Source organism: Conger conger, chromosome 11, assembly GCF_963514075.1.
Source record: "Conger conger chromosome 11, fConCon1.1, whole genome shotgun sequence".
NCBI lineage: Eukaryota > Metazoa > Chordata > Actinopteri > Anguilliformes > Congridae > Conger > Conger conger.
The window spans coordinates 37,826,446-37,852,094 of record NC_083770.1 but is presented as its reverse complement, the minus strand read 5'-3'; the positions used below and the strand labels follow the sequence as shown (position 1 = coordinate 37,852,094).

The window sequence follows — 25,649 nt, the reverse complement described above, 5'->3', positions numbered from 1 at the left end:
CGCCCTCTGAAAAACGTGACATGGAGCTGATCTTAACGTTCCTTCTGCAGTGCAGCTGCTGAGCTGGGGGGTATTTCACAAAGCCGGATAACACAGAACAGTTCTTCTTAGTTCAATCCTTGATTCACATTCCAGGTTTCACTCAGTGCAGTTATCCAGCTAACTCAGTAATTCTGCTTTGTGAAATACCCCTCTGAACACGTCATGTGCAGATGGGCGGTGGAGTGTGCCTTCCCGATTGACCAGAAGGGGTCACTGTTGTGTGGAGAGCCACAGGTATATACCACCAGAGTTGCAACTAAATAAGGTTGGATAATGAACATTAAGAGTAATGTTTTATGAGCTGTCTGTATTTAAATTTATACGGCTCTTATGTAGCAAACAAAGCTTGAAAAATGTAAGTGGGAGAGCATTTGCAGGTGCAGGTGAAATAGTTCTTATCCAATAGGAGACAAGCTTTGATGACTCTTTGCCTGGTTGTTACCTTGGTAACTGGTCGCCAGGAGACCCACTGAATGCCAAATTGGTTCCAATGCCCATCATGCATATGCAACTGAAACAGTAGATTGAGTTATATTGAGATGTGCAAAATGCTTTGAAGTACATCTGTAATTTTGGACATTATTCAGTCCACTTCAGGCCATGTACCCTAAAGATAAAAAATCTGAAATGCCTTTATCAGAAACTGACAGCAGCATGGCGCATGGATTGGATTATTTTGGCCAGTCTAAAGAACTGCTAAAAAATACCATTCCCAAGAACAGGTAAACAGCTTTACCAAGAGAGCTCACAACAAGTAATGACTGTTTCAGTGAAGGCAAATACTAGATGGAATTAAACAAAAAAAGAAACATGCTTTAAGAGCCATACTACATCCAGTACATTTACAGAACATTTTGGCATTTCACAGATTAACATATCTGTAGCAACTTCAACAGTTTATGCTGCAAATCAGTCTGTCTTAACAAGTGTTTCAGTCTTGTAATGAGACCTAAAATCCTATTTTGGAGAAAATATTGAATTTGTAAGATTTGAAGTCGAAATATGTGTGAAACACTTGTTGAAATCGAGTTGTGTTTTGGTTTCTGCACAATGCTGCATCTTTTTTTTGTGCATTTCATCTATTTATACCGCTGGATATTTACTGAAGGAATTTTGAATTGGGTACAGTGCTCAAGAGTACAGCAGTGCCCTACATGGGAATTAAACCTGCAACCTCCTGACTGCAAGCCCTGTACACTTATATGGCTGCAAGCCCCGTACACTCATGAGGACCCCAGTACACCCTGCGGCTCTCCAAGACCAGGAGTGAGGACCACTGATTTAGGCTAATGTATCTATGGGCTGTAGCATGTAACATTCCCATGAAGGCTTTCACCCCCTGCAAGAACAGATCTCCTGGCTCTTTTCCCAAAGGGGCAGTCCTGCCAATGACGTCCCACTGGGGAACAGGCTGTTGTTGTTGCTGCGGATTCCACACTTCATCTGTTCTGACATTAGAAACCCGTGTGACAGGAAAGGGAGGGGTGGGGGATATGGGCGGGCGTGTGAGGGGTGCACCATCCCAGCGCTAAATGGAGATGTCTGTGTTTATATCACAGGAGGGTATTTGTCATGAAAGATTTGTGTGTGTGTGTGTGTGTGTGTGTGCATGTTTCCTGACTTCTTCTGTCTATATGGTATATGCACCATCATATAGTATGCATACAATACAAAATGCCAAAAATATGAAAGTTCATATTTCATACTGATCATTGACATTTCTTATTGATCACTGATTTAAAGGACTTGTTCCTGAAACATACACCCACATGTAAGTCAAAGTGTCGGAATTGAATTTTCTGTCTAGTCTTGGGAGGCGGACACCTTGTGTTGTGTTGTAGGTTGGTTAGCTAATGACTCGAAAATTATAATATGATCCAGGTGTCCCTATAAACTGTACAATATTTCACAGACAGATCAATGGTGAATGTATGCTGTAATTATATACTATAAATGTACTGTATACCGTTTCCACACAATCACACCAATCACACAAAACTATGCAGGGCAACCTTAGCCCAGTGCTTATTGCTCTTAAAAAGAATTAACATTTTATTTATGCTTAAATTTACATAATGTGCCAATAAAGCACCTTCAAATACATATTGAAGATTGAAAGTGACTGTGTGTGCATGTGTGCATTTGTGAGAAAGAGAGAATGTATAAGAGCGTGTGTAAGAGAGTGAGTGTGTCTGAGAGTGAAAGAATGGGAGAATGAGTGAATGTGAGAGAGATACTTGATTTTGAGGCTCCTTTATTGAAACATAATCGTCAATTCATTACTTAGAATGAAAAATTTTTTTTAAAAATTAAAAATAATAAGAGAGAGAGAGAGAGATGGGGAGAGAGCGAGAGAGAGACAGAGAGCGAGAGAGAGAGTTGAAAAGCAGCCGTAATGGCACCCGAAAAATGCAGACAACAGAATAAAGTCTTGCTGGGCCACAGCAGTTTGAGGAGTCTGGAGGAGAGGGAGAGAGGTGCTTCAGAGAGAGAGAGAGGGGGATAATTACAGCCTCTATATTTAGAACAGAGTGCTGTATTAGTCCTCAGGGGCGTTCTTCCCCGTCTGCACCTGAAATGGCTGCCACTCTTCACGCTTCACCACGCCATGCAGCGTGAGTCACGTACGCCCGCGCACGGAGAACGGTTCCGGCCCTGATTGAGAACTGCAATTGAAAACCGCCACGGGCCGGAACAGTTCCTGCCCCGATAACCTGCGCTCGAGAACCACGATGGATGGAACAGTTCCTGGGCTGATAACCTGAGATCGCGAGAAACCACTGCGCTACGCCTCTTTATTCCGGAGGCGACCTTGTCCGGAGAACATCAAAAAATGTCATCGATCACACGACTGCTCCAACTTAACGATGATTAAACGGCCTCTCCGTGGAGCCCCCTGCAAGCGGCCATCTAAAGATATTGATCTTTAATTTACATGCGGTATTAGGAATCCCACACCTCCAAAAGTCAATGCTGGACGCTGGGAGGCTCCAGCCAGTTCATCCTCTGGGTAGCACTGTCACAATACTCCTGCAATAGTTGTCAATATTTTACATTTTTGAATGAAATGAAACAAAAGAACCACACTGGCATCTTTTGTAGGGGAAACAATACCCGATAATAAACATCATAGTGAATATACACGGATGAATACAGATGAATTGTAATGCTGTACTTATTGCATTGGCCTTTGAATTTGCTGCACAGGACTATGTTTCATTAAAAGCTCAAGTCTGAGACCGCAGGTATGGGCAGTAAGGGGGCTTTGCCATCTTTCTTGCTTATACAGTTAAAGAGCTGTGTGATTGTTTCTGAAACTGGGTGAAATAAATACTCTTTTCCATTTAGCGTTAATTGAGAATACAACCACCCTATATTGCATCAGGGAACGTTGTCCCTGAGTGGTTTGAGGCGATATTATCACCAATCGGCAAGTGCAGGATGCGTAGCCCTTAGCTGACAAACCGTATCAATGAACACACCGTAAGGGAATGACAAACTTTAGGGGGAAGAGAAAAGGAACACGAGCTCCCGAGAAGACCGCTTTTACTTTTTCGACCGGATCATTCTGTGGATCATTGAAAAATTTAAGTGGATAAGACTTCCTCTGAGGGACACCTCCTCAGTCAGGTTCTGAAGTAGACCACGTGACTCGGCAGGAGAAAGGGACATTAGAGTACATTACATTACAATTATTTTTCTGGCGCTTTTATCCAAAGTGACTTACAGTTGATTAGACTAAACGGGACAATCCCCACCGGAGAAATATGGGGTTTAGGGCCTTGCTCAAGGGCCCGACAGCTGTGCGGATCTTATCGCGGTTACACCAGGGCAACCCTCCGGGTCCAAGTCATGTACCTTAACCACTAGGCTACAGGCCGCCCCAGCCAGGGACAGCCACGGATGGGCTGTCATGGAGGGAAGGGGACTAGCGTCAGTGCAATAATTCAATTACGCACGCAAATGTATACAACACATGCATCGCTGTGCAGCTGGGAACTCAGTGAGTCATGCGCGCGCGTGCACTCAGTGAAACGCGTACACACCCAGCGCGTGGAACGTCCCGCTGGGACCACTTCCACATTCAACTTCCTGTCCCGGTAACAAAAAAAAATGTGTTTTCCATTGCGCCAAATGAGTCAGATCTCCGGTTCATCTGTCTCCTGGTTAAGTGAAATCCACCGGGCCATTCATCACGCCAATTACACCGCTCTCGCGCCGCACAGAAAATGACTGCGGAAGATTTTTCATGATGGAGAATCAGTATTCACGGGCATATTTGGCTGCATTCCAAATTGATTTTTCTTGGATTTGACACAAGGTGCAGCTTGAATTGCAAATTATGTTTTACAGCGAACCATTGTGGTAACAGAAAGGTGAATATAAGTTTTATCTTGAAAATCTTGTTTCAATGCTCTAATCAAGTCGACTGATTTACTTGTATTGTGAGATAAAGTATGTTCAAAGGAGGCAAAAAAGTGTTAAAATGTGAAAACAGCACATAGAATCAGAAAGATCTTTTCGCCACTTCAAGTCATCCTGCCTTTTTTTTTCTTTTTTAATTTGAAAGAAAACATGTCTGGCCCCCACAGGTTCAAGTCATGTTGCATTGAGTGTATTTTCGGTGAAAACTGAGACGTTTCAAAGCAGCCACCAGCACCTGTCGGGCTGGAGAAACAGGAAGATTAACTGAAGCAGACGTTTCAATTGCCTGGCCCCAAAATGAACAAATTGAGTTTTCTTCTGAAAGCTTGTCTGATCCATCACCTCAAACTACTGTATGACCACTCTTCACCCAGTTCTTCGCCGACGACATTTTATTTGTTTCTCTCTGAAATTCGGAATCGGCAGGGACCCGGAGTCACCGCTGCACAACGAGTGCATTTCCACGCCTGTGATTCCAAAGCTCCAACGTTAACACGGAGGCTAACGGGAATTCTCTGCTGTTCTCTGCAGCGGGGGAAAAAAGGAAAACAGGACTCCTCCACACACTACGGAAGGTTCTGACATTTTCTTTATATGATGTGTGAAAATTATAGCATGTCATTTATTAAAATGGTAACAAAGGAAGAGGGAAGACGAATGTGTTGGAAACTAGTGCAGACAGGCTCTGGTGCTTTAAGCTCTTTGGCAGTCTGTTCTTCTGGTGATTAGAGGCCATTTTGTTTATTTTGGATCGCTTTACCTTTGACCCGTATGCACTTCAAATGAGTGAGACTCCAGCACATGGAAAGGGGTTTCATTCTAGACCTTGGGATCTGGCACAATATCAAGTTCTTTTGGCTGGAGGACATTTATTTTCTTACAGATGAGCATCAAATTTTTGAACCACAATTTTACAGTGGTTGTCACACAAGTATTAGCCTAGTCTACCCAAACTGTGGCCATGTGTAATTTAGCTGTGACTTTCAATGGTTACAGTTGAAGAACACCAGAGGTGGGGATCAGAAGGTAAAAGTTCTTCCTCATTTCTATGTTTCAGTCACCTGGATTTGCTAGTTGCTAGCACAATTCTTCATGGGTTTCATAATTCTTCCTGGGTGGAAGAAACACACCGCAGGACTTTTTTTACATGCAGACCTCTGGACTTTCCACTGATGTACAATAGAATATCAAGGGTGACATAATTAAGTCATAAAAAAATTTCCTCTAACTGTTGTCCTTGTGGCAGCCTCAGGGAGACAAGCAAGCCTCCACCTGAATGCCTCTACTCGCATTTCATTGTATAAAAAAGCACAATGACAGCACCTCTCTAAAAAAGATCTGACCTGTACAGATGGCAGACAATAGCAATGTTAGCGCGCTGTCAGCCAGGTTTCACCAGACATCCCAAGGGTAAGAGACACTAGCTTAGGGAAGGACACCAGCACTGCCTTCATGGCATGGACAGTTTAAAATGAGAACCGTCCCCAATGACTGTCAGTCGGTGGCTAAGGTTGATGCACCTTCACAAAGGGACATGAGACTCTCTTAAATAACTCCCTGTTGCCAACTCCCTGACCACATTCCGAGCTGTGGTGACAGGTATGTTTCACAGGCTCGGTAAACCTTGATCCCAGAACCACAGGAGGGGGGGGGGCGCTACCTAAAAATAATCATTGGGAACTGTTTATTCTGTCTGAACAATAGTGAAACACTGTGTTGCAGGTGGCAAATGTGAATCTTTCATCTGCGTCTGCAGAATGAGGTGATACAGGTTGAGGGACACAGTTGGGATTTTATAATGTAAAGTCTATTTTTTTGGGCTTTTGAAATATAACCTACTAATAAATGAATCTGTATGTGATGGAAAGCAACCTGAACTCAAAATAGAGTTAAACACGAGACCTTTCTATATATTTTAAAGCAAGACTGATTTTAATTTTAATTTTTTACTGTTTATAAATTCTTAAAACAAGGAAAATGGGCCTGTGCAAACATTTGGGAACACTTTTGGATTATTCTTTGTTACTCTAAACAGTTGTCCAAGGATTTCAGAATGAAGATGGTTCATTTCCACTAAGAAGGAGAAGGTTACAAAAACTATCTTAATGTTTCAAACTACCTGTTTCCACCGTCAGCAATATTAGAAAATGGAAGATAAATGGAACAGTTGAAGTCAAGGCAAGGTCTGGAAGACCAAGAAAGATTTCAGATAGAATGGCCCGAGAGCTGGTGAGAAATGCTCAGAAGAATCCACACATCACTGCAAAAGAGCTGGAAAAAAGATTAGCAAACACAGGTCTTTCTGTTCACAGGACAACAATAGAACTTACTTTAAACAATCCCTTCATGGCAGAGTTGCCAGAAAGAATGTAATCTTGCTTTAAAATGTGAAGAAACGTGTCATGTTCACTTAGATATTAATTGTAAAAGGCTTTTTGACCAGGGGTGCCCAGATTTTTGCACACTACTGTATTTTTGAAGTCACCAGATAACATAACTGGAGATTTGGAATGTTGCTAAAATGAAATATGAACTGCAACCTCTGCTACATTATCTGAAGGTATTCAATGAGTTCTCTCTACAATGAGGGCAAAGGAAGGTGTTAATGGTCAGGTAACATTTTTTGGAGAGTGGCTGTGCAGTCCGTTTTGTGGTAAATTATTGCACTGTATGTGACTCACTAGAAATGGGCCAGATGAATTAGAAAGGTGAGGACAACACATGACAGGGTTTTAGTCTGAACAAGGGTTTTAGTCTTTAGACTTCAAATGTTCTATCGCAAGTAGATAATATTTTCTAACCCCATTGGCACATCTTGAAATATGTCTCACCTCATTGGCGATATACATATAAATTGCCCGTGGGTATGAGTGTGTGAGTGAATGGTGTGTGTGCCCTACGATGGACTGGCGACCTGTCCAGGGTGTATTCCTACCTTTCACCCAATGTATGCTGGGATAGGCTCCAGCCCCCCTGCGACCCTGATCAGGATAAGCGGGTTAAGATAATGGATGGATGGATATATATAGTTTTTTTTATTTATTATTTTGCCAAAAAGTAATAGAAATACAAGTTTAATTCTTAATTCTATGTAAGACTAAAATACTTGTTGAGATTGACAATTTTTTTGTTTTTTACAGTGTAGCCCCTTTTGTACCACAGGAACCTTTTCCGGAACTCAGGAATGTTTCGCGGAACTAAAGCCCCTTTTCCATCGGAGGAACCAGGGCCGATTTTGGTCTGGGGGCATAATTCCGTCTCCCCAGTTTTGGTCCCTGCTTGTGCGGTAGTACTGTTCTGAGGTCCCATCTTACCTGAATCTGCAGCAGGGGCCTTTCTCCCAAAAAGCCGGTTCCACACCCCGTCACACGGGGAAAGTGATGGCCTGAAGGTGTGTGTGTGTGTGTCTGTGCCAGCGGAATTGGGCCTGAAGGTGTGCGTGTGCCAGAGGAAGGGAAAAAATTAGCATACGTATTTGAGCCAATTAAGCGCACGTCAGCGAGCGGATAACTGCGGCGGAAGATGCCGGGCTGGCGGAACGCCGGCCTATGCGATTCATTAATCATGGAAAACCAAACCGGCGTCTGAAAAGCGGCGCGCTTGCGAGGGACTGCTGTAATTACACAGACGCACGGAGCCGGTAATGCGGAGTGTGTCGCTGCTGATCCTCGGAGAGAGAGAGAGAGAGAGAGAGAGAGAAATAGACGCGCTCTACTTTACTGCCCCGGGATAAAAGGGCTGGTGGCATTGTGGGAAGGATTCGGCTGGCGGTGATGAGTTAGCGAAACGGCTCACTCGACGCACAACTTCTCTCTCGAACCCTCGGCCTTTTGACCTTTGAGTATAGTACCGATGCGGTCCATCAGCCTGCCTTCACGGCGGGCAGAGAATACGCTGCAATACATCATAAATATGTGGACCTATGAGGAAAATATAATTACAAATATATTTCACAGAAGTGTAATAATACTATATCTTAAAGTGACAGTAATTAGTATATTTGGCAGTGTTGCGACATAAGATATAAGTATAAGTGTTGCGATGTATAGATAATATATTTATTCCAGTATACTGCATATTACTGTGTATTGTGGTTCCGTAAGGGGCTGGTGACAGCAGGAGGACCGATGCTGATGAACTGGCCCGGGCTCACACTGCGTCTCATCCCATTACAGACGGGAAAGCAATAAAACTAAACATGACAGGGTGTCGCCCTGGCCTATTGTGCTGGAAACTCCTGAAAGGGGCTGCTGAGCTGAGCAGCTGGGGGGAGGGGGGGATAAGGGGACAAAGAAAGAATAATAGCTCATAAAATAGCAAAGGCTCTTTCCTCCGCTAAACCCTCTTCTGCAGCACGGGGCCACACCGCTGAGGGTCACGTCAGGAGACGCCCGCTCCACAAAACAGCCTCTCATCTCTCGCTGTGCGGCGGAATAACAATAAAAATAGCAATAATGATAATGTACAGTACTTAATTTGTTTAGTGTGTTTCTGAAAGGACACTTGCCATGAGTCATGTAAGGAGGATACAAAATGATGGAAATATCTCATAGAGAGGAGGGAAGCATGAGGGTAAATATAGAGGTATAATTAATAGCTGTACAGCATAAGGACAGTCCACACCACACTCACTGTGAGAGCCTTGGGAGGCTAAACTAAGCGATAGCTAGTGGGAGGAGGGATGGGTTGTGCACGAGGCCAGAAACTGGTTTCCTGAATAAGAATTAGAAGAATTAGAATAAGAATTAGAATTAGAAGTTTTTTTGAATTTAAAATAACAGCTCAAGCTAGGTTTTGAAACAGCAGGTAGCCGTTCTGACCAACTCATGCCCAGACTAGCTGGTTGACCAGCGCATACTTAGCGAGACCAACGTTATGACCAGCCTGCCCATGCTGTTTGACCAGCTCTTCCCCATCTTGACCAGCTCAATTTTCAAGCTGGTGAAGTTGGCATAGCTGGATTTTACAGTAGGAACTTTAGTGGAATTTATCTGTCAGAGACGGAGGCTATATAATTGGGAAGAACTCTATAACACAGGTGTTTATGGAATTGGGCCGAAAGCGCTAATGCAGGTATTAGTTTGTGGAATTGGACTGAAGGTTGTAACACAGGAATTGTTTGTGGAATTTGGCTGTAGGAGACACAGGTGTTTCTCTGTAGAACTGGGCCAAAGTCTTGGTAACAGGTGCTGGTGGAATTGGGCCGAAGCCTACGGTATAACACAGGTGTCTGTAGAATTGAGCTGAAGGCTATGGTATGACACAGGTGTCTGTAGAATTGAGCTGAGGCCTACGGTATAACACATGTGTCTGTAGAATTGAGCTGAAGGCTACGGTATAACACAGGTGTCTGTGGAGTTGAGCTGAAGGCTACAGTGTAACACAGGTGTTTGTTTGTCCAGGTGTGGCAGTGCGGAGGAAGCATGGAGGTGCTGCCCTGCGCCAGAGTGGCCCACATCGAGCGCACGAAAAAGCCGTACAACAACGACATCGACTACTACGCCAAGAGGAACGCCCTGCGAGCCGCGGAAGTCTGGATGGACGAGTACAAATCCCACGTCTACATGGCCTGGAACATCCCCATGAATGTGAGTGTCCACCTCTTTACCCCCTTCACGGAGCGTGCTCAGTACTAGCCGTTCACACACTGCAAAAACGAAATAAGAATCTCATGTATTTTAGTCTTATAATTTAACTAATCTTTCTAAGCTAAGTAAAACAAAAATACCGCCAATGTGGTTTCAAGATTTGCCAATGGGGGAAGAAAATGTAACTTGTCAATTAAGCAGCAACTAAAAGCAAGCTAATATTGTTACGACCGATCAAGGAACCAGATGCAAACCACAGGGATGAGCAAAAATCGTTGTCTTTATTACAGTCCGAGTTCGTAGCCGGGGATCAGAGATTCAGACAGTGCCAAAACGAGATGCAGAAGAATAGTCAAAAAAACACAAGCAGAGGTCGTAGCCAAAAATCAGATGAGCAAAAGTACAAAAGGAGCAGGCAGGAGAATAATCACTGAACGTAGCAAAAGTCAAAACCAACAAAACAAGAAAGGCAAACAGAACAGAAGGGCACGGCAAATCGTAATCAGGCAGAAGGGTGTCTCAAGAATCTCTCTACAAACTGGTGTACTAGGAACAATTCCGGTTACGCACCCTCCAGAAGGGTGCAAGGACAGAGCCCCAACTGGGAATCAAACCAGCAGCCTTTGTGTTACACGCCCAGTTCGCTAACCATACCTAAACCCTCTATTATACTACACACCCTATATTATATTATATTATATTATATTATATTATATTATATTATATTATATTATATTATTTTACACACTCTCTCCCTAGTAGTAAGCGCTGCCATCCCCCCTTGACCTCTGGCTGACCTTGTGCTGTTTAAATGGGAACGTTTCCCTTCGAGTGCCGGAAAGGTCGCTTAAAATGGAGGGAAGGCTTTATTTAGTCATTGCAGCTGTCACATAAATCAAATTAAGTATAATTGCTTTAAAGTGCTTCTAAAAAGCCTGTCGCGCACAGAAAATAATAAACAGGTATTACCTGGGATTTTGCATACAAATATGGCAGAAACTTTATTGCAATAATTTACCTTCATAAAGGTGACCCTCTCAAGTTTTCCTGCACTGTACTGCAAATAACTGTGACCTCACTGTCTTTGTCATGTGTATCCTGGTTTTCGAAGTACTATTGATTGATATCCGGTTTTTTTTGGTTAAATAATTCACACGCCTTCGCGAGTGTAGACAGGATGCAGCGTTTACATAGACTGCATGAAATGCATTTCACTGTGAGCTGAATCCATTATTACAAAATTGCAAAAGTGTTGAACAAAGCACCTTGTGAAAAACACAGGAAAAACACAGCAGGGAATGAATGTTTTCTACAACCGCTAACAAACATGCCCATTGTAACATTAGCATTTTTTTTTTTACCCATGTAATTCAGAAACTGGCAGTGATCGTGTCCCATTATCGTCCTTGTGTCTGCCTGCTGTGGACACACACTGTTTTGTTTTCCTGTTTTTTTTTTCTTCCGTGTGTTTGTTATTGCCTATGATTCCAGCTCAGAAGCAGCACCTGCTTACCTCTCGCCCACTGAAAATATCAGCGGATAATTGCAGCAGCCTTATGGCGGTTCAGATTACAGAGCAAGCAATCTGATTGTGCTGGCCCACTATTAACAGACGGCTTTTCACAGGATATGGTTTCATTCTTCAGCCCCGACCGTGATTGTAAGCAATGTTGCCAAATGGAGAACGGCCTCGTGAGATTTCTATGGAATAAATGATCAAATCCATAACGTTCATATCCGTAGCATTCATAAGGTGCCACACTTCATTTCTGGAGATAATTTTCTCCAAGGCACAATCAAGCCAACAGAAATCCTCAAATATCATCCACGTCGACACGGATCAGGTTGAGCGCTTTCTTTTGCCAGCATGCCAATTTTTCCGATGTCTATATGTATGGATTTGAAGAGTATAGTAGGCTGGGAAAAAAGAAAAGCTGCTCAATGATGTAGACAGAGAAGCACTTAATGAAGCAGATCCAGACACATTTGGAGGTTAAACTGGAAGAGCGTTTTTGTTATTAGGCATTCGCCGCATCAGTGTTGGACGCCTTCCACCCAGTGCCACTGGAACCGTGAGCGCTCATAATTAAACAGCTGATTAAAATTTGTCCAGCATAACGCCAAGCCTAATGGAGGAACAATGAGAGTCCCAGACCATCGCCATGGCGATCCCCTGCCAGAACAAACACAGACAGCCCGACAGTGGGTTCCATTCCACACCCATCCCCTCTCCCCCCCCCGCCCCCCCACCCCTTTCATGCTCGCCATCCTTCTGCTGTTTCTGGCCTCCCTTCCCTTCATCATCCTGAATCCTCCTTTCATGACAAGGCCCGAGGGAAGAGGTGGCTCCCCCATAGACAAGATCTGTGGTTTTCTTGAGGGTTTTCTCCCATATTTCTCCCCTATGTAGAGTACCCGGGTAGTGTGTGTGTTTTTCATGTTCATCTTTTCAACCAAGAGGTCAAGCAAGCAGGTGGCCACTGGACGGAATTTAATGGCAGGCCAACTCTTCTTTTAGCTACACATTCCAGTAGAGAAGCTTGTGCAGACACAGGGCTTATTCAAATCGCTTATTATTATTTTCTTTTATGTTTTCCTTGCTCCTGACCTGTAAATTGATCGAGGTCCGCCATCTTTAAGGACATTCCAACCAATTAAATGTTCCTTCTCGGAGCTAGAAGTAGAAGTTGGGAACTCCAAATCTTACCTTTGAGCAAGAAAACTTTTTTTTTGGGAATGCCTGACGTATAAATGATCGACTTGCGGATATCACCTCTCCCCATCTGCCACGCATCTGCCACGTCTGTAACTGATGTGGCTTCGAAATGACGTTTGAAGCAGCAAGGAATTCACGTTTTCCCACTTTCCAAGTCATTAATTTATTTTTCTTGACACATTTCCTAGCCTCTCTCAGTGGGTGTAGCTAGGAGTGGAGAAAATAGCAAAAAGATGAGTAAAATAAGTGATTACAATGAGCCCAGTGAGTCAGAGAACAGCACTTCTCTGCCATCTTGTGCAGGCTGACTGTGGGTGCCTAATTAATCAGAGGGAACAATAAGATAGTAGTCCCACTGACTGACACCCTTCACTCCCTGTGTGATGCCTTGGTCAATTATGTATTAATCTGTAGAGCTACCAGCCACAGCCACAACTAATACAGAGCAGATTCAGAACCAGATGGGAGTCTCGACCTTATACCTTTTCAACCGGTCTGCTATGACTATTCTTTTGATCCTCTATTAAAACCCTATTAAATTTTTCAAAGCCAGAACCCCTTGGCATTTGGGTGGAGCCACTTCATATTGGGCTTGGGACTGAGACTCAGTTTAAACTGGCCTGTGTTTCTTTTGTCTTTTTCTAAATTTGGTTTGACAGAACCCCGGGGTGGACTTTGGCGATGTTTCAGAGAGAGTTGCCCTTAGAAAGAAGCTTCACTGTCGCAGTTTCCGATGGTACCTGGAGCACGTCTACCCCGAGATGCGCATTTACAACAACACCATCACCTACGGAGAGGTAAGGAGAATTAATTAATATTATTAACCCCGAGTTAATAGTTAGGTAGGGAGGAAGGATTATTAGCTGGAAAAACCCAGAAATTGCATCACCAATAAGAATTCAGGATAGTTAGCAAACAGGAAATTACCTTAATTTGTACCCCAAGAGAACATTACTGTACTTTCAGGGTATATTTGGGACATTTGATCCTTGAAGAACAAAAATGAACCTGCACTGTCACTTTATTAGATCGTGTAGCTGAAGCTTTTTTCCGTACATACAGTACAATAGGCATGTCTCAATCTGTTCATTCGCTTACAGACATTTCTTGTGCAATATGTCAGCTGATAATGTTGCGTAAAATGTTTACATGGCTGAGCTCAATGTGCAGTCAGTTCCTTTCTGTCATTCTTTTATGGAATTAGTGATAACATAAAAATGACAATATAAAAATATATTGTTGTTTAAACGGCTTCTGCCAGGAGAAAATCACAAAAATGAGGATCGCATTTCAAAGCTGTCAGGGCAGCCTGAATAATCTAAAAATATCCTTCTTTGTGTTACTACTATTTGTTCTGTTTTCTTATTTAAATTAAATTAAGGGGCTTGTGTGTAGCACGTGGGTTCCATTATAATAGTGACTAAAAGCAAGGAGCGATGAAATCTGTCATTCTCTTTTTTCCATTTCAGTGAACAAAAGGATGTCAGTGCGTTTTATTTTTCTTTGTGGTTTTTGTACTCATAGCTACAACTGAGCTGTCACTGTAGATTTATTACACAATGGATTACTCTGTGGCGTTGCTTATTCCTTTATTTAATCATTTGAGCTAAGACAAATGGCCTCATCTGTTTCAGATTGTTGTTGTTTGTATTCTCAGCATTTTCTCAAGCAAGGAAACATAATCGAATAGGCTGAAAATCATATTTTAATGTTTTGTCAGAGTGATTTTTTCTCAAAACGTGAAATAGGATGTTAATGCTTGTTTTATGATCAAGCAGACAAGCTTTCCACACAGAGTAGAACCTCTGGTGTATTACACAATCCAAATACAGGTTTCTCCCTCCATTTCTATACTTCAAAGGCTACATTTTGCCAGGAAAATAAATTATTTAATAGGAGTTACACTTTACTGCAAGGTATAGGTATCGGTATCTTGTTTCCATAGCAACACAGTTCAGCTACAAGATTAAAGAGTCAATTCCCCTTTAATGAGTTTTAATTAAACACTTATTAGCTTTAGATGTCTGCTTGATGGATTTTTTTTTTGCATGACATCCATGCCTTGCACCGAAAACAAGGCCATAAATGCTTCCAGAAATTAGAAACTATTTTAACAGATTTAGGAATAATTGCAATTAACGACCGTTATTGGGTAAAATTATAGCTTCAATTTTCATGTTTTATTGTGTGTTTTGTGCTGTACTGTTACCTACTAGTAGTAGCATCACAGCAGATGATAGATTGTGTTTAAAAAGCATCTTATATATCTTATATACTATAAATGTATTAGGGGGACTTGTACACCAGCTTGTTAATGCAAATATTCAATCAGCAAATCATGTGGCTGCAACAAAATGCATAAAAGCAGGCAGAAGTGGTCAAGAGGTTCAGCTGTTGTTCAGACCAAATGTCAAAATGGGGAAGAAATTTTATTTAAGACAGGGTGGTTTGAGTATCTCAGAAATGACTTTTCACACACAACAGTCTCTAGAGTTTGTAGAGAATTGTGCTAAAAACAAAAAAAACATCCAGTGAGCAGTTCTGTGGACAAAAATGCAGAGTTAATGAGAGAGGTCAAAGGAGAAGGGCCAGACTGGTCAAAGCTGACAGGAAGGTGACAGTAGCGCAAATAACCATGTATTACAACAGTGGTATGCAGATGAGCATCTCTGAACACACTATGCCTCTCAGTGAATAGGCTAGAGCAGCAGAAGACTAAGTTTGATAAATAATAAATACTTAATAAAGTGCTCACTGAGTGTATATCACCTTTATGGAGTTGAATGTTTTCTACATGTTGTAGTCAGTAAAGAAAAAAAAATCTCTTTCCCAATATATATTGTATCTTTATTTTGTGATTATTTAATGAAGGATCTTACTGCCGTTTTTGGTACTTTGTAACACCACAGCTGCTGAATGTCGCCTGTAGAATCTCTCTTCTTTTTAGTCTCTCTTTAGCACAAAATTTCACACCACACAATATGTTTGATACTGACAAAGCTGTAGGCAGCTGCTACAGCTCGATGGCAGAGCACAAGAAAGCTGGATTAGTGTTAGAATATGGGTTGAAACTTTTACATATTGGCTGTGAATTATCATAGTAGTTGTAGTGCACACGCTTGTCTGCTTGACCCCAAGGTACGAAAGAGAAAATGGTAAAAAAAAACAAAAAACAGATACAAGCTTGATTAATAAAAGTTCAGAAGAAGTGCAACTGAATAAACACTTAAAGTACCAGCCATTGCTCAAAGCGATAACAGCACTAGGATATAGTTGTCAGCTCCATGTCCGCTGGCTAGTGGTCAGAGGTCGAAGGTTAATCAGGCTGGCTAAATGGAGAGCAAAGAGACTGGCTCAGTCTCCTCCATTATAGGCAGTCGCTGTATATGGAGGACAAGATGGAGGTTTCATGTACCTGTAATTCCTGCTGGTGCATTTAAGATGCAAACGTTTATCCTGCATTTTGTTTGCTGTACAGTATGGCAGCAACAAAATGCAAGTGTGCCTACTGGTATTTTTTATGTTATTTAAGTGAACAGCATTAGGCAGCAACTGAAATATATTTGGGGCCCCTATAATGTCTTTTACAAATGTGGACCTAAATAAATAATTTAAACGGATGTCTGCCTGTGTCCTAGGTGCGAAACAGCAAGGCCAGCGGGTACTGCTTGGACCAGGGGTCTGAAGACGACGATAAGGCCATCCTGTACCCCTGCCACGGGATGTCCTCTCAGGTGAGGCGCTCTGATTTAACGCCTCGCTTTCCCGCCTACCTGCCTGCGTTCCTGCGCTGACTCTCGCAGTGAAAACCCTGAGGAGAAACAGCACTTCTGGAAGAAAATGCCTTCTTCTCCCTCCTTCTCTCTGCAGCTCCCTTTCTGCCACAGATTGCTCTTGGGCTTTTCAAACCTTCACATTCAGTTCTTCAGTTCACGCATTTTAATGATCTAAGATGCATGCATGCGATCGAGACGGCAACATATTCAAACTTTTTCAGTTCGCCGCAAACATAGGCTGTCTTCGACTCGTGTCTGGTATTCAGGAGATCTTGAGACATTTTGTTTTCAGTTGAACACATCTATTTCCCTTTATTGCACAAAAAAAATAAAAATAATAATAAAGGGTATATAATAATCTGTAAAACAAATACATTCATAGTAGTCTGGTTCCCATGTCCTGTTTAAAATGGTGACAAATGTACATTATATCCTCCTAATACCCTGGAAATCAATGCAGACCACTACAGACAGAGCTGCAGTGCTAATACAGACCACTACAGACAGAGCTGCAGGCACAGGCTTAGCCTCATGAGTTCAGCATCTCACCAAAGGACAGTACTGTTGTGTGAGGACAACAGTTCATCTGTTTTTTGTTTTGTGTTGTACACGACACAATTGGAAGGGGAAAGACGGAAAGCACAAAGACTCGTTTCTTTTATTTTAATTTTAATTGTATTTCCTGAGGACGGAGCGCAGAGCACACTTAGCAGGAAATGCACTCTGACAATAAATAAATTAGCGATCGCGTTCAAAGCCCAGCGCGGAACCCTTCACCGAGGCGTTTCCTTGTGAGCCCGGCTCAGCGCGGCCAAGTAACTGGACGCCACGCCAAATCCTCAATCCCTTCCCCCTGCGGCACGTAAACAAATGGAAATGAATTAAATTCGCGCCATTGTGAGATTAAATTAGGACGAAAACGCTGTACTGTTTGTCACCACACTGCGTCTGAAGGCATTACAGTGTTTAGTGCTCCTGCAGGCCCCAGAAAGCAATTTTCCTTTTGCCTACATCGACTTACACAAATATTGCTCATACTTTACAATATGGTACATTAATTAAAGGTACATCGGTAATTTCGGACCTCTAATGGTCAAGAGAGGAATTGCGGAAACAAACACCCCAAACCACAACACTGTTTATCCCCCCCACGCCATTGGCTATGCCAATTAGAACCAATTTTCAACCAATGAGCTTGAATTATTATCCAGTTGTAAATGGTAAATGGTTGGCATTTATATATCGCCTTTATCCAAAGCGCTGTACAACTGATGCTTCTCATTCACCCATTCATACACACACTCACACACCAATGGCGATTGGCTACCATGCAAGGCACCGACCATGACATTTGTTAATGTATTTGTTAAAAACAAAATACTCTCTTAGTTACTTGAATATATACATGAGCAAACCATAGGCTAAACTTAACCATTAACAAATACTGTACATGAACTGTTTTTTTTTCATTCCAATATGATTTGGCAACTAATGTAGTTGTTAACATGAATTCATGATGTACAAATACATAAAGCTGTACGGCTTAAATTTTCAGTTGTTAGTTAACAACTACATTGGTTAATACCAATTCATGTAACCATATGTTACCAAATATGTATTGTGTTTCAGACAGTCTGCTCGGGGAGGGGGCAGTCATGAGTGACTGAAAGGGGGGTACAGGGGGACTCGGGCATGGCCGAGGGCCTCACGCTCGACCCTCATTCCCAGAGGAATGTGGAATATGTGCGGCGGCGTGTTTGGGAGCACCATGCTCCGTGTGCGGGGGTTATGCCGAGAGGCCTCTTAATCCGGGGCGGATCTGTGGTGGCGTTGCGTGTACACTCGCAATCCCGCTGACCGCGTGAACCCCCCTCACTCTGTGTCCAGTCCCACCCCGCCCCTCTCTCTCCGTTCAGCCCCACCCCGCCCCTCTCTCTCCGTTCAGCCCCACCCCGCCCCTCTCTCTCTGTTCAGCCCCACCCCGCCCCCCTCTCTCCGTTCAGTCCCACCCCGCCCCCCTCTCTCCGTTCAGCCCCACCCCGCCCCCCTCTCTCCGTTCAGTCCCACCCCGCCCCCCTCTCTCCGTTCAGCCCCACCCCGCCCCTCCTCTGACTGTCCAGTCCCTGACCATGAATAATCCAAATAAATAATTGATGGATGGATAGATGAATGGATCCAGTCAGTGATAGGTATAGCTACCCATTCATTTGAACAGATCCATGTTCCAGTTTTCCTTCCTTACATTCATTAGATGTTCGTGATGAGTGTTTTGTGTCAGTCGGTCCTTATACTGCACTGGTATACTGTTCAAGTCTTTGTCGTGTCACTGGCTTTCAGTTTGAAAGTTGTAGCATATACTCACCAGTTCAAGAGGGAGAATTAGGCTGTTACTATTTTCGACATGAAACTAAATTCAGCCGATAAGCACTGTATAGCACCGCGGACACACTGACGCATCCGTTGGGCTGTCTCAGAAAACATATCATTGGCGTTTGCGGAGGCCTTTCCACCACTTTATCATCTCTCACAGCACGATGTTGTGTGCATTAGGAAAACAGAGAACATCCACAGAAAGCTGTAAACACATCTTAACCAGGGATTATACAGCTTTTCCGGTGCCAACTTATGCCTTTACACTACTGACAAATCAGCTTAGGCACTATGGGACCTGACAAGGAAGAAATGAGGTACTGTAAGTCTTGGTTCTGAGCTTGTGGGAAAATCTTGGCACAGAATGGAACGAGGTAGGGAATCAGGCAAAAGTAACATTGTGTTTACAGTGAAACGCCTTTTTGGGGATACCAGACCTGGGTCAAATACGTGTTTAGGATTTCAATACTTTTCTATGCTTTCCTGAGCTTGGCCTGGTGTATTGGGAATGCTCCAGAATACTCTCAGAAAGTGCAGACCCTGCCTTATGAGTTGTCTCAATTGCATCAGGCAAGATCAAGAAAAGTATTTGAATCCATTTGAAACATTTATGTATATAAACCAGGTCTGGGTGATACCACATATTTTTCTATTCCAAAGAGTAAGACTGACATTCTCCACTCTGGTATGACATTCTGGATAAGAGTGTCTGCCGAATTACTGTAATATAATGCAATGTAGTGTCATTTTCCAATGCACCAGGCGGGTGATATCAGCCAGAAATGCTCTTCCCTTTCCTCTCCCTTTGAGAAGGTTAAAATAATGTTCTCCAGGGCTCATTTTGCCCCGTCCTGCAACTGCCTTCTTACAGTATCTGCCTTATATCTGACCTGGTCACCGAGCACCAAGCGGTGGATCACATAACCCTGACTACACCGTTTAACCTCCCGAGATGACCCTGGCCTTTGTCTGAAACGCATCGGGTACTTACTGTGACAGATTAGCATTAACGAGCGATTTAAGTGGTGGCAGTAAAGCACAAAAGGGCAACTAAATTGCACAATGTGTGTCACCAACGACCGTTTTGAGTCCGCTTTTCTTTGCAGGGTCGAGTTTCACAGGGAAAATCCTGCTGCTCAATTATTTAACCCGCTACACTTCTGATCACCTCTGCCTCTGTGCTAGTGTCCTGCTGGGAGACAGCTCTTTTGTGGCTGAAATTAAATATTAGGGGATCAGGTTTGACAGCCAAATGTTTGACAGATAGCTGTACACTCTGCTTGAACCCACACAACCTCCTGTTTATAGCCTCCAAGGAGATCTCATTATAAGAGTGTATTAGAATGTACAGTACTCTATTGTGGACTGTGTACACTAATCGCTCACACAACTGGTGTTAAATACAAGTTAAGTGCATCACTATGAAACATCTATAGAGAAGTTTATCCACTGATATGTGACATCCTTTATTGTGCTTTCGGAATCAATATGGTTATTGCGATAGCCAGAAACGCTGGGTTACAGCCAATTAAAATGAAGAATTTTCTTAATACTGATAACTGTAGACATTTGCTTCCGTGGAAATATAATGGTAACTTGTTTTTTATGGAAGTGGCCCATTAGACTGAATTTAGCAAGTCATTTTCCGCTTGCATTTACTAGATTAAAAGCCACAATAATATTTTTTTATAATCCAGACCCAATGCTTGTGAACAGTATTCTTGTCTGCAAAATATAAAATGTAAATGGTTTTGTAATTCATTATTGAGAAGAGCTTGGTTTGGCTTGAATGCCCACACAAAAATGGATTGTTTTGTACAATCGAAACACTGAAGGAGAAATCCATGTATTCACAGTGTACAAGGACCTCCTCTCAGGGACCAATAAAGATGGCTGAGATGGTTTCTGGGTAGAAAAATATATTCTTAACTATCTTTGCTTTCTGGGTGCTCTTATGTGTAGAGGTGGCTTTCATAGATCCTGTGCTCATTTCCTTTCGGTAATGAAAGGAAATGAACTTTTTCTGTAATTCCGGAACAGGGCTACAATTAAACCAATTTACAAACCTTAAAAAGAATTCTACCTGTCATTAATTGAGGTTGTCACAAGAGTGATTCATCCCATTTCAGTCTGTTTGCTTTTTTGTATTTTCATTCAGAGCACACCCACTTACGTAACGCTGAGGAATAAATCGTTTCTGAAATGATGTGTTTCAGCTTGCCCGCTACTCAACGGAAGGCCTGCTGCAGTTAGGACCCTTAGGGTCGACCACGTTTCTGCCCGACACAAAGTGTCTCATCGACGACGGGAGAGGACGGGTTCCGAGCTTGAAAAAATGCGACTCCGTTTCACGGATATCACAGAGGCTTTGGGACTTCACACAGGTGAGTTGACGATCGGTTTTGGACACGATCACATCTGTGTTCGTGAGGACTAATGTGTGAACTAAAACAAGTGTAATCATAAAACTGTAAGATAAAAGAAGAACCAATAACCTGGTTTATTTAGAATGTGAGCAGTAAAAGCAGTAATAGCAGTAAAAGCATCATCACAACAAATAGCAGTATTAGCAGTAAAAGAGACATCATACTCTTGTCAATCTCAAGCAGACAGCAATTATCTGCATTATTCTTGACCTTGATGAAAGAAAGAAAGATGAAAAAAGATCATATTTGTACCTGTTTTGCGGTAGTTAGACCTTCAAGAATTGTAAAGGCTGTGTGTTTAGAAGTATGTACAGTGTCATCCACCCTCTCACTAAAAGGAGATGCAAATGTGCAAAGTGGGTGGGATGACTGGTTCTTTCACCTCTGTAGATTATCTGAGATTCACAGAGGATAGAGCCAAGAAATAAGAAAACCCTATGCATTATCAACCTACTGCATATGACTCTTTGTACGTTGAGTAGCAAATTTAGAGGGTATTATTACATATTATTAAAGGGCTTGTCATAATAATAATCTTCTTCAAGCTTGCTTTTGTTACCAAAAGAGAAGTAAGGAAAATAGATATGCTTTGATTCAGTTAAAAGGTGAATTAATGGCTTAAAATAGCCCTGTTAGGTTTCCTGTAAAGGTACTGTTCTGTGTGGATGGGCCACACAGTGTGGTATCTGTTAAGGCTCTGTTCCAGTGTATGGATGGGCCCCATGGTCTGGTGTCTGTTAAGGCTCTGTTCCAGTGTATGGATGGGCCCCACAGTCTGGTATCTGTTAAGGCTCTGTTCCAGTGTATGGATGGGCCCCACAGTCTGGTATCTGTTAAGGCTCTGTTCCAGTGTATGAATGGGCCTCACAGTCTGGTATCTGTTAAGGCTCTGTTCCAGTGTATGGATGGGCCCCACAGTCTGGTATCTGTTAAGGCTCTGTTCCAGTGTATGGATGGGCCCCATGGTCTGTGCTGATCTAGTGCATGGAAGGTCAGGGGGGGAGGGACGGATTCACCCAACCAGGAGGACAAGTGCTTCAGTCAGGCACCTGTGCTCTCCTGGTTAACCTGTGTATGAAGTGTCTTCTTCCAGCTCGTTCCTGTGCTAGCTCAGCTGACAGAAAACAGCTCGAAGGAGAGCACACATGTTTCCGCCCTCCCCTGGATTTAGAATGCAGCTTGCACCATTGAGCACAGTTGGAGCACAATTTCTGCTTCCAAAACTGGGAAGAAAGTGGGAGGAAAGGGGTGATTATGACTCACTGCGATTTTTTAAATGATGTGGTATTTAAACAGACCTGTGAAAATCATAGAGCTTGCTCTGATGAAGACCTACAGGTGGAGACATGAGCCTTCGCATTGGTCAGATGAATATCTTTTTCTTTTCCAGAAGTATTTTATTGGAAAACATGTTGTTCAGAAAATACAAATTGACATCCAAAGTGAGTCTCTGGAGCTGGCAGCATGAGGCCCCATGCTTGTACATAGCTCCCTGATTGGACATTACAGATCCGGGTGGGATTGGAGATGCCAAATTATAGAGAACAAAAAAAATTATATCGACCATTATCCCACAAATATCCCCACATGTAAACCTTCGACTGAGGGAACACTACCCCTTTCCAGTCCTGGTCAGATAAATATCACTTATTAGTATAAGTAAGCATGAGTACAGTTATTGTGTCTGGAAGGACATCTGCTCCATTCGGGTTTTTTTCGTAGCAAAAAGAACCAGTGGACAAAACTTCATATCCACCCCCAAACCACGTCTCACAAACAACCCCACATCAAAACTTTCCACTGAGGGAGAACTTCCCCCATTTAACCCTTGGGCTCTGTTCCACAATGCAGGACTACAGAGTTAGCTGGATAACTGCACTGAGAAAAACCCAGAACAAATCTGTAACTATGACCGAAGTAAAAAGAGCTGTTTCCAGGTTTTACTCAGCGCAGTTATCCAGCTAAACTCACTAATCCTGCTTGATGAAATACCCCCCCGGTCAGATGAATATCACTCAAGTTAGCGTAAGTGAGTGTGCAAGTTTTCATTGTGGTTTCTCTGGAAACGTCTCTCTCCTGCAGAACGGTCCGATCATCAGCCGGGACACGGGCCGGTGCCTGGAAGTGGAGATGTCCAAAGAGGCCAACTTCGGCCTCCGGCTGGTCGTGCAGCGGTGCTCCGGGCAGAAGTGGATGATTCGAAACTGGATCAAGCACCCCAGACATTAAGGACCGAGGGAGGCCGCTACTGCTACTGCTGGCAGCCAGGACCTCCGCTTGGAGTGCCAGCGTAGCCGAACAATGTAGCCTAACAGGGCCTGGGGGGGTCCCCCCAATGCTGATGCCCTCAAAGATGAATGTGTCTTCAAGGGAAGCCTGTTCACTACATCCTCCCATCCTCCCCCCGCCCAAAAATAAATGTTGAATTTGTGAATCTTAAGAAGAAATTGATTGTCCTTCTCCCCACTGGATACTGGTTCCTGTCTCAGAACAGGCAAGCTCTACAGTACAGGATTTGAAAGTGTATTTCAGTGTCTAAGCAAAATGTCTCGTAATGGATCTGACTGCAAAAAAGCCTATTTCTATCTCCCAGCGCTGTGGAACCAGTGAACAGAAGAAGAGAATCACAAAATGATGTCACAGGCGCTATAACACCATTTGAATTGTGGTGGTACCGGTTGTAATTTTGTAAAGCTGTAAATTGCTTTGGATAAGTTGTCTGTCCGGGAGTAGAGATGGTATTCAGAGCGCTGTCATATTCTCAAAAGGAGCCATCTCTTTTCACACGACAGCGGCAATCTTTTTTTTAATTCTTGTTTCATTTAACTTAATGACTGATGCACAAACTGAAAGGACTTATTGTGTGCCTTTTTCCATTGTCCAACTACGTCTGACCTGGGAACGTGGGTCCCATGAGCATGTAAGATACTTTCACTGCAGAAGCGAACAAAACAACCAATATATAAATATATGTAAAGATGTCACATAATAGTAATATATTGTAAATCTGAAATGGGCAGCAGCCTTCAATTAACAATTATCATAATAAAAAAATGTTTTTATGACAACATTAGCAATATTTTTGTTAATGTGTTCAAACATGACTTAACAATAAAGATGAAATTCTTATATATAGGCCACATCTGTGCACTGCACCCTCCTGAAAATGTGATATTTAAAAAATATGAACGAAAATAGCATAGTGTCCTGGTTAAAATACAGTCTCATGCTCTATATCACCGTTCGACTGCAGTAGCCAGTGTTTTTTAACTGTCTTTGATTCAGTGACTAACATCTAATCAGACTGTAGGAGTTAATTTTATGGAGCAGTGAGTCAGGTCATTTTGCCCTCTGGGAAATCAATATGTTCTCTTGGATCAGCTAAAGTGTGCCCTTTATTTATATATTCCAATATGTTTGGTGTGAATTAAAGCATATTCCATATGCTTTAATAAGGTGTGAGTCTTTTGATTATTGGTATTTTGAAAAAGATTTCCAAAAAGATTGCTATTTTATATTTCTCAAGTATGACCTTTGACCTGACAGGATGAGTGAGTGAGTGATGCTGTTAGGAGCAGGGATATCACATTATTATTTTTTCCTTTTGTTCCGAGGTTGTGCGGTATGGCAGAGTAAAACCGCACAGTGATTCCACCACGTTGACTCAACAGAAACAGCGTATGCCTTCCCGTCTGCAGCTCTGTCCGATGGTTTTCTTTCTCTTGTTTGTTTAGTATTGTGTGTGTGTTTTATTTTAACCCACTCACTTTCTGATTGTATGTCAAGACTCCCAGAAAGTGTGGTCTCCTCATTGCATGGATGTTCAGAGGCTCTATTTTGGTGGTGGCTGCGAAGTTTGCCTTGGGTTGCCTGACATTGAACATTGAAAGTGGAACACAATTACCTGTCTTTGTTGTGCTTTTCAATAACAGCACTCCTACACAATTCACAGGCTCGTCTCTTCCTAATCGTTAAAACCCGCCCACGGGGTAGCGTGGCTTGGGAGAGCACTGAAGGCCTTCCAATTTATAACACTCAGCAATCACTTTCTCCAGCATGTTCTGGTGTCCAGCCAAAGGTCCACCGCTCAGAGGAGTGAGAAAACCCCAATTTATTTATTTATTTACCTACTATTTTCACCTCTGTGCGTCTCCCTTCCCCCCTCTCACTTTCTCCCAAAGCAAAGATCTGTCACACATAATTTCACATTGAAAAGACAGAGAGAGAGAGCGGGAGAGAGAGAGAGAGAGAGAGAGGGAGAGAGGGAGAGAGAGAGAGAGGGAGAGAGAGAGACGGGCTATGCAGA

At 42.8% G+C, this 25,649-nt stretch overlaps 1 protein-coding gene across 1 annotated transcript in view; it reads left to right on the top strand.

Annotated features, from left to right (window-relative positions):
• The window catches only part of galnt9 (polypeptide N-acetylgalactosaminyltransferase 9), a 110,342-nt gene extending 85,054 nt beyond the window's left edge, over positions 1-25,288 (top strand). Inside the window, exons 7-11 of the mRNA XM_061261760.1 lie at positions 9,870-10,055; positions 13,431-13,568; positions 16,410-16,505; positions 21,134-21,301; positions 23,426-25,288. Of these exons, the coding sequence (XP_061117744.1) occupies positions 9,870-10,055; positions 13,431-13,568; positions 16,410-16,505; positions 21,134-21,301; positions 23,426-23,572 (735 nt within the window). The 3' untranslated portion in view covers positions 23,573-25,288. The remainder of the gene's footprint in view (positions 1-9,869; positions 10,056-13,430; positions 13,569-16,409; positions 16,506-21,133; positions 21,302-23,425) is intronic.
• The last annotated feature ends 361 nt before the right edge of the window (positions 25,289-25,649 follow it).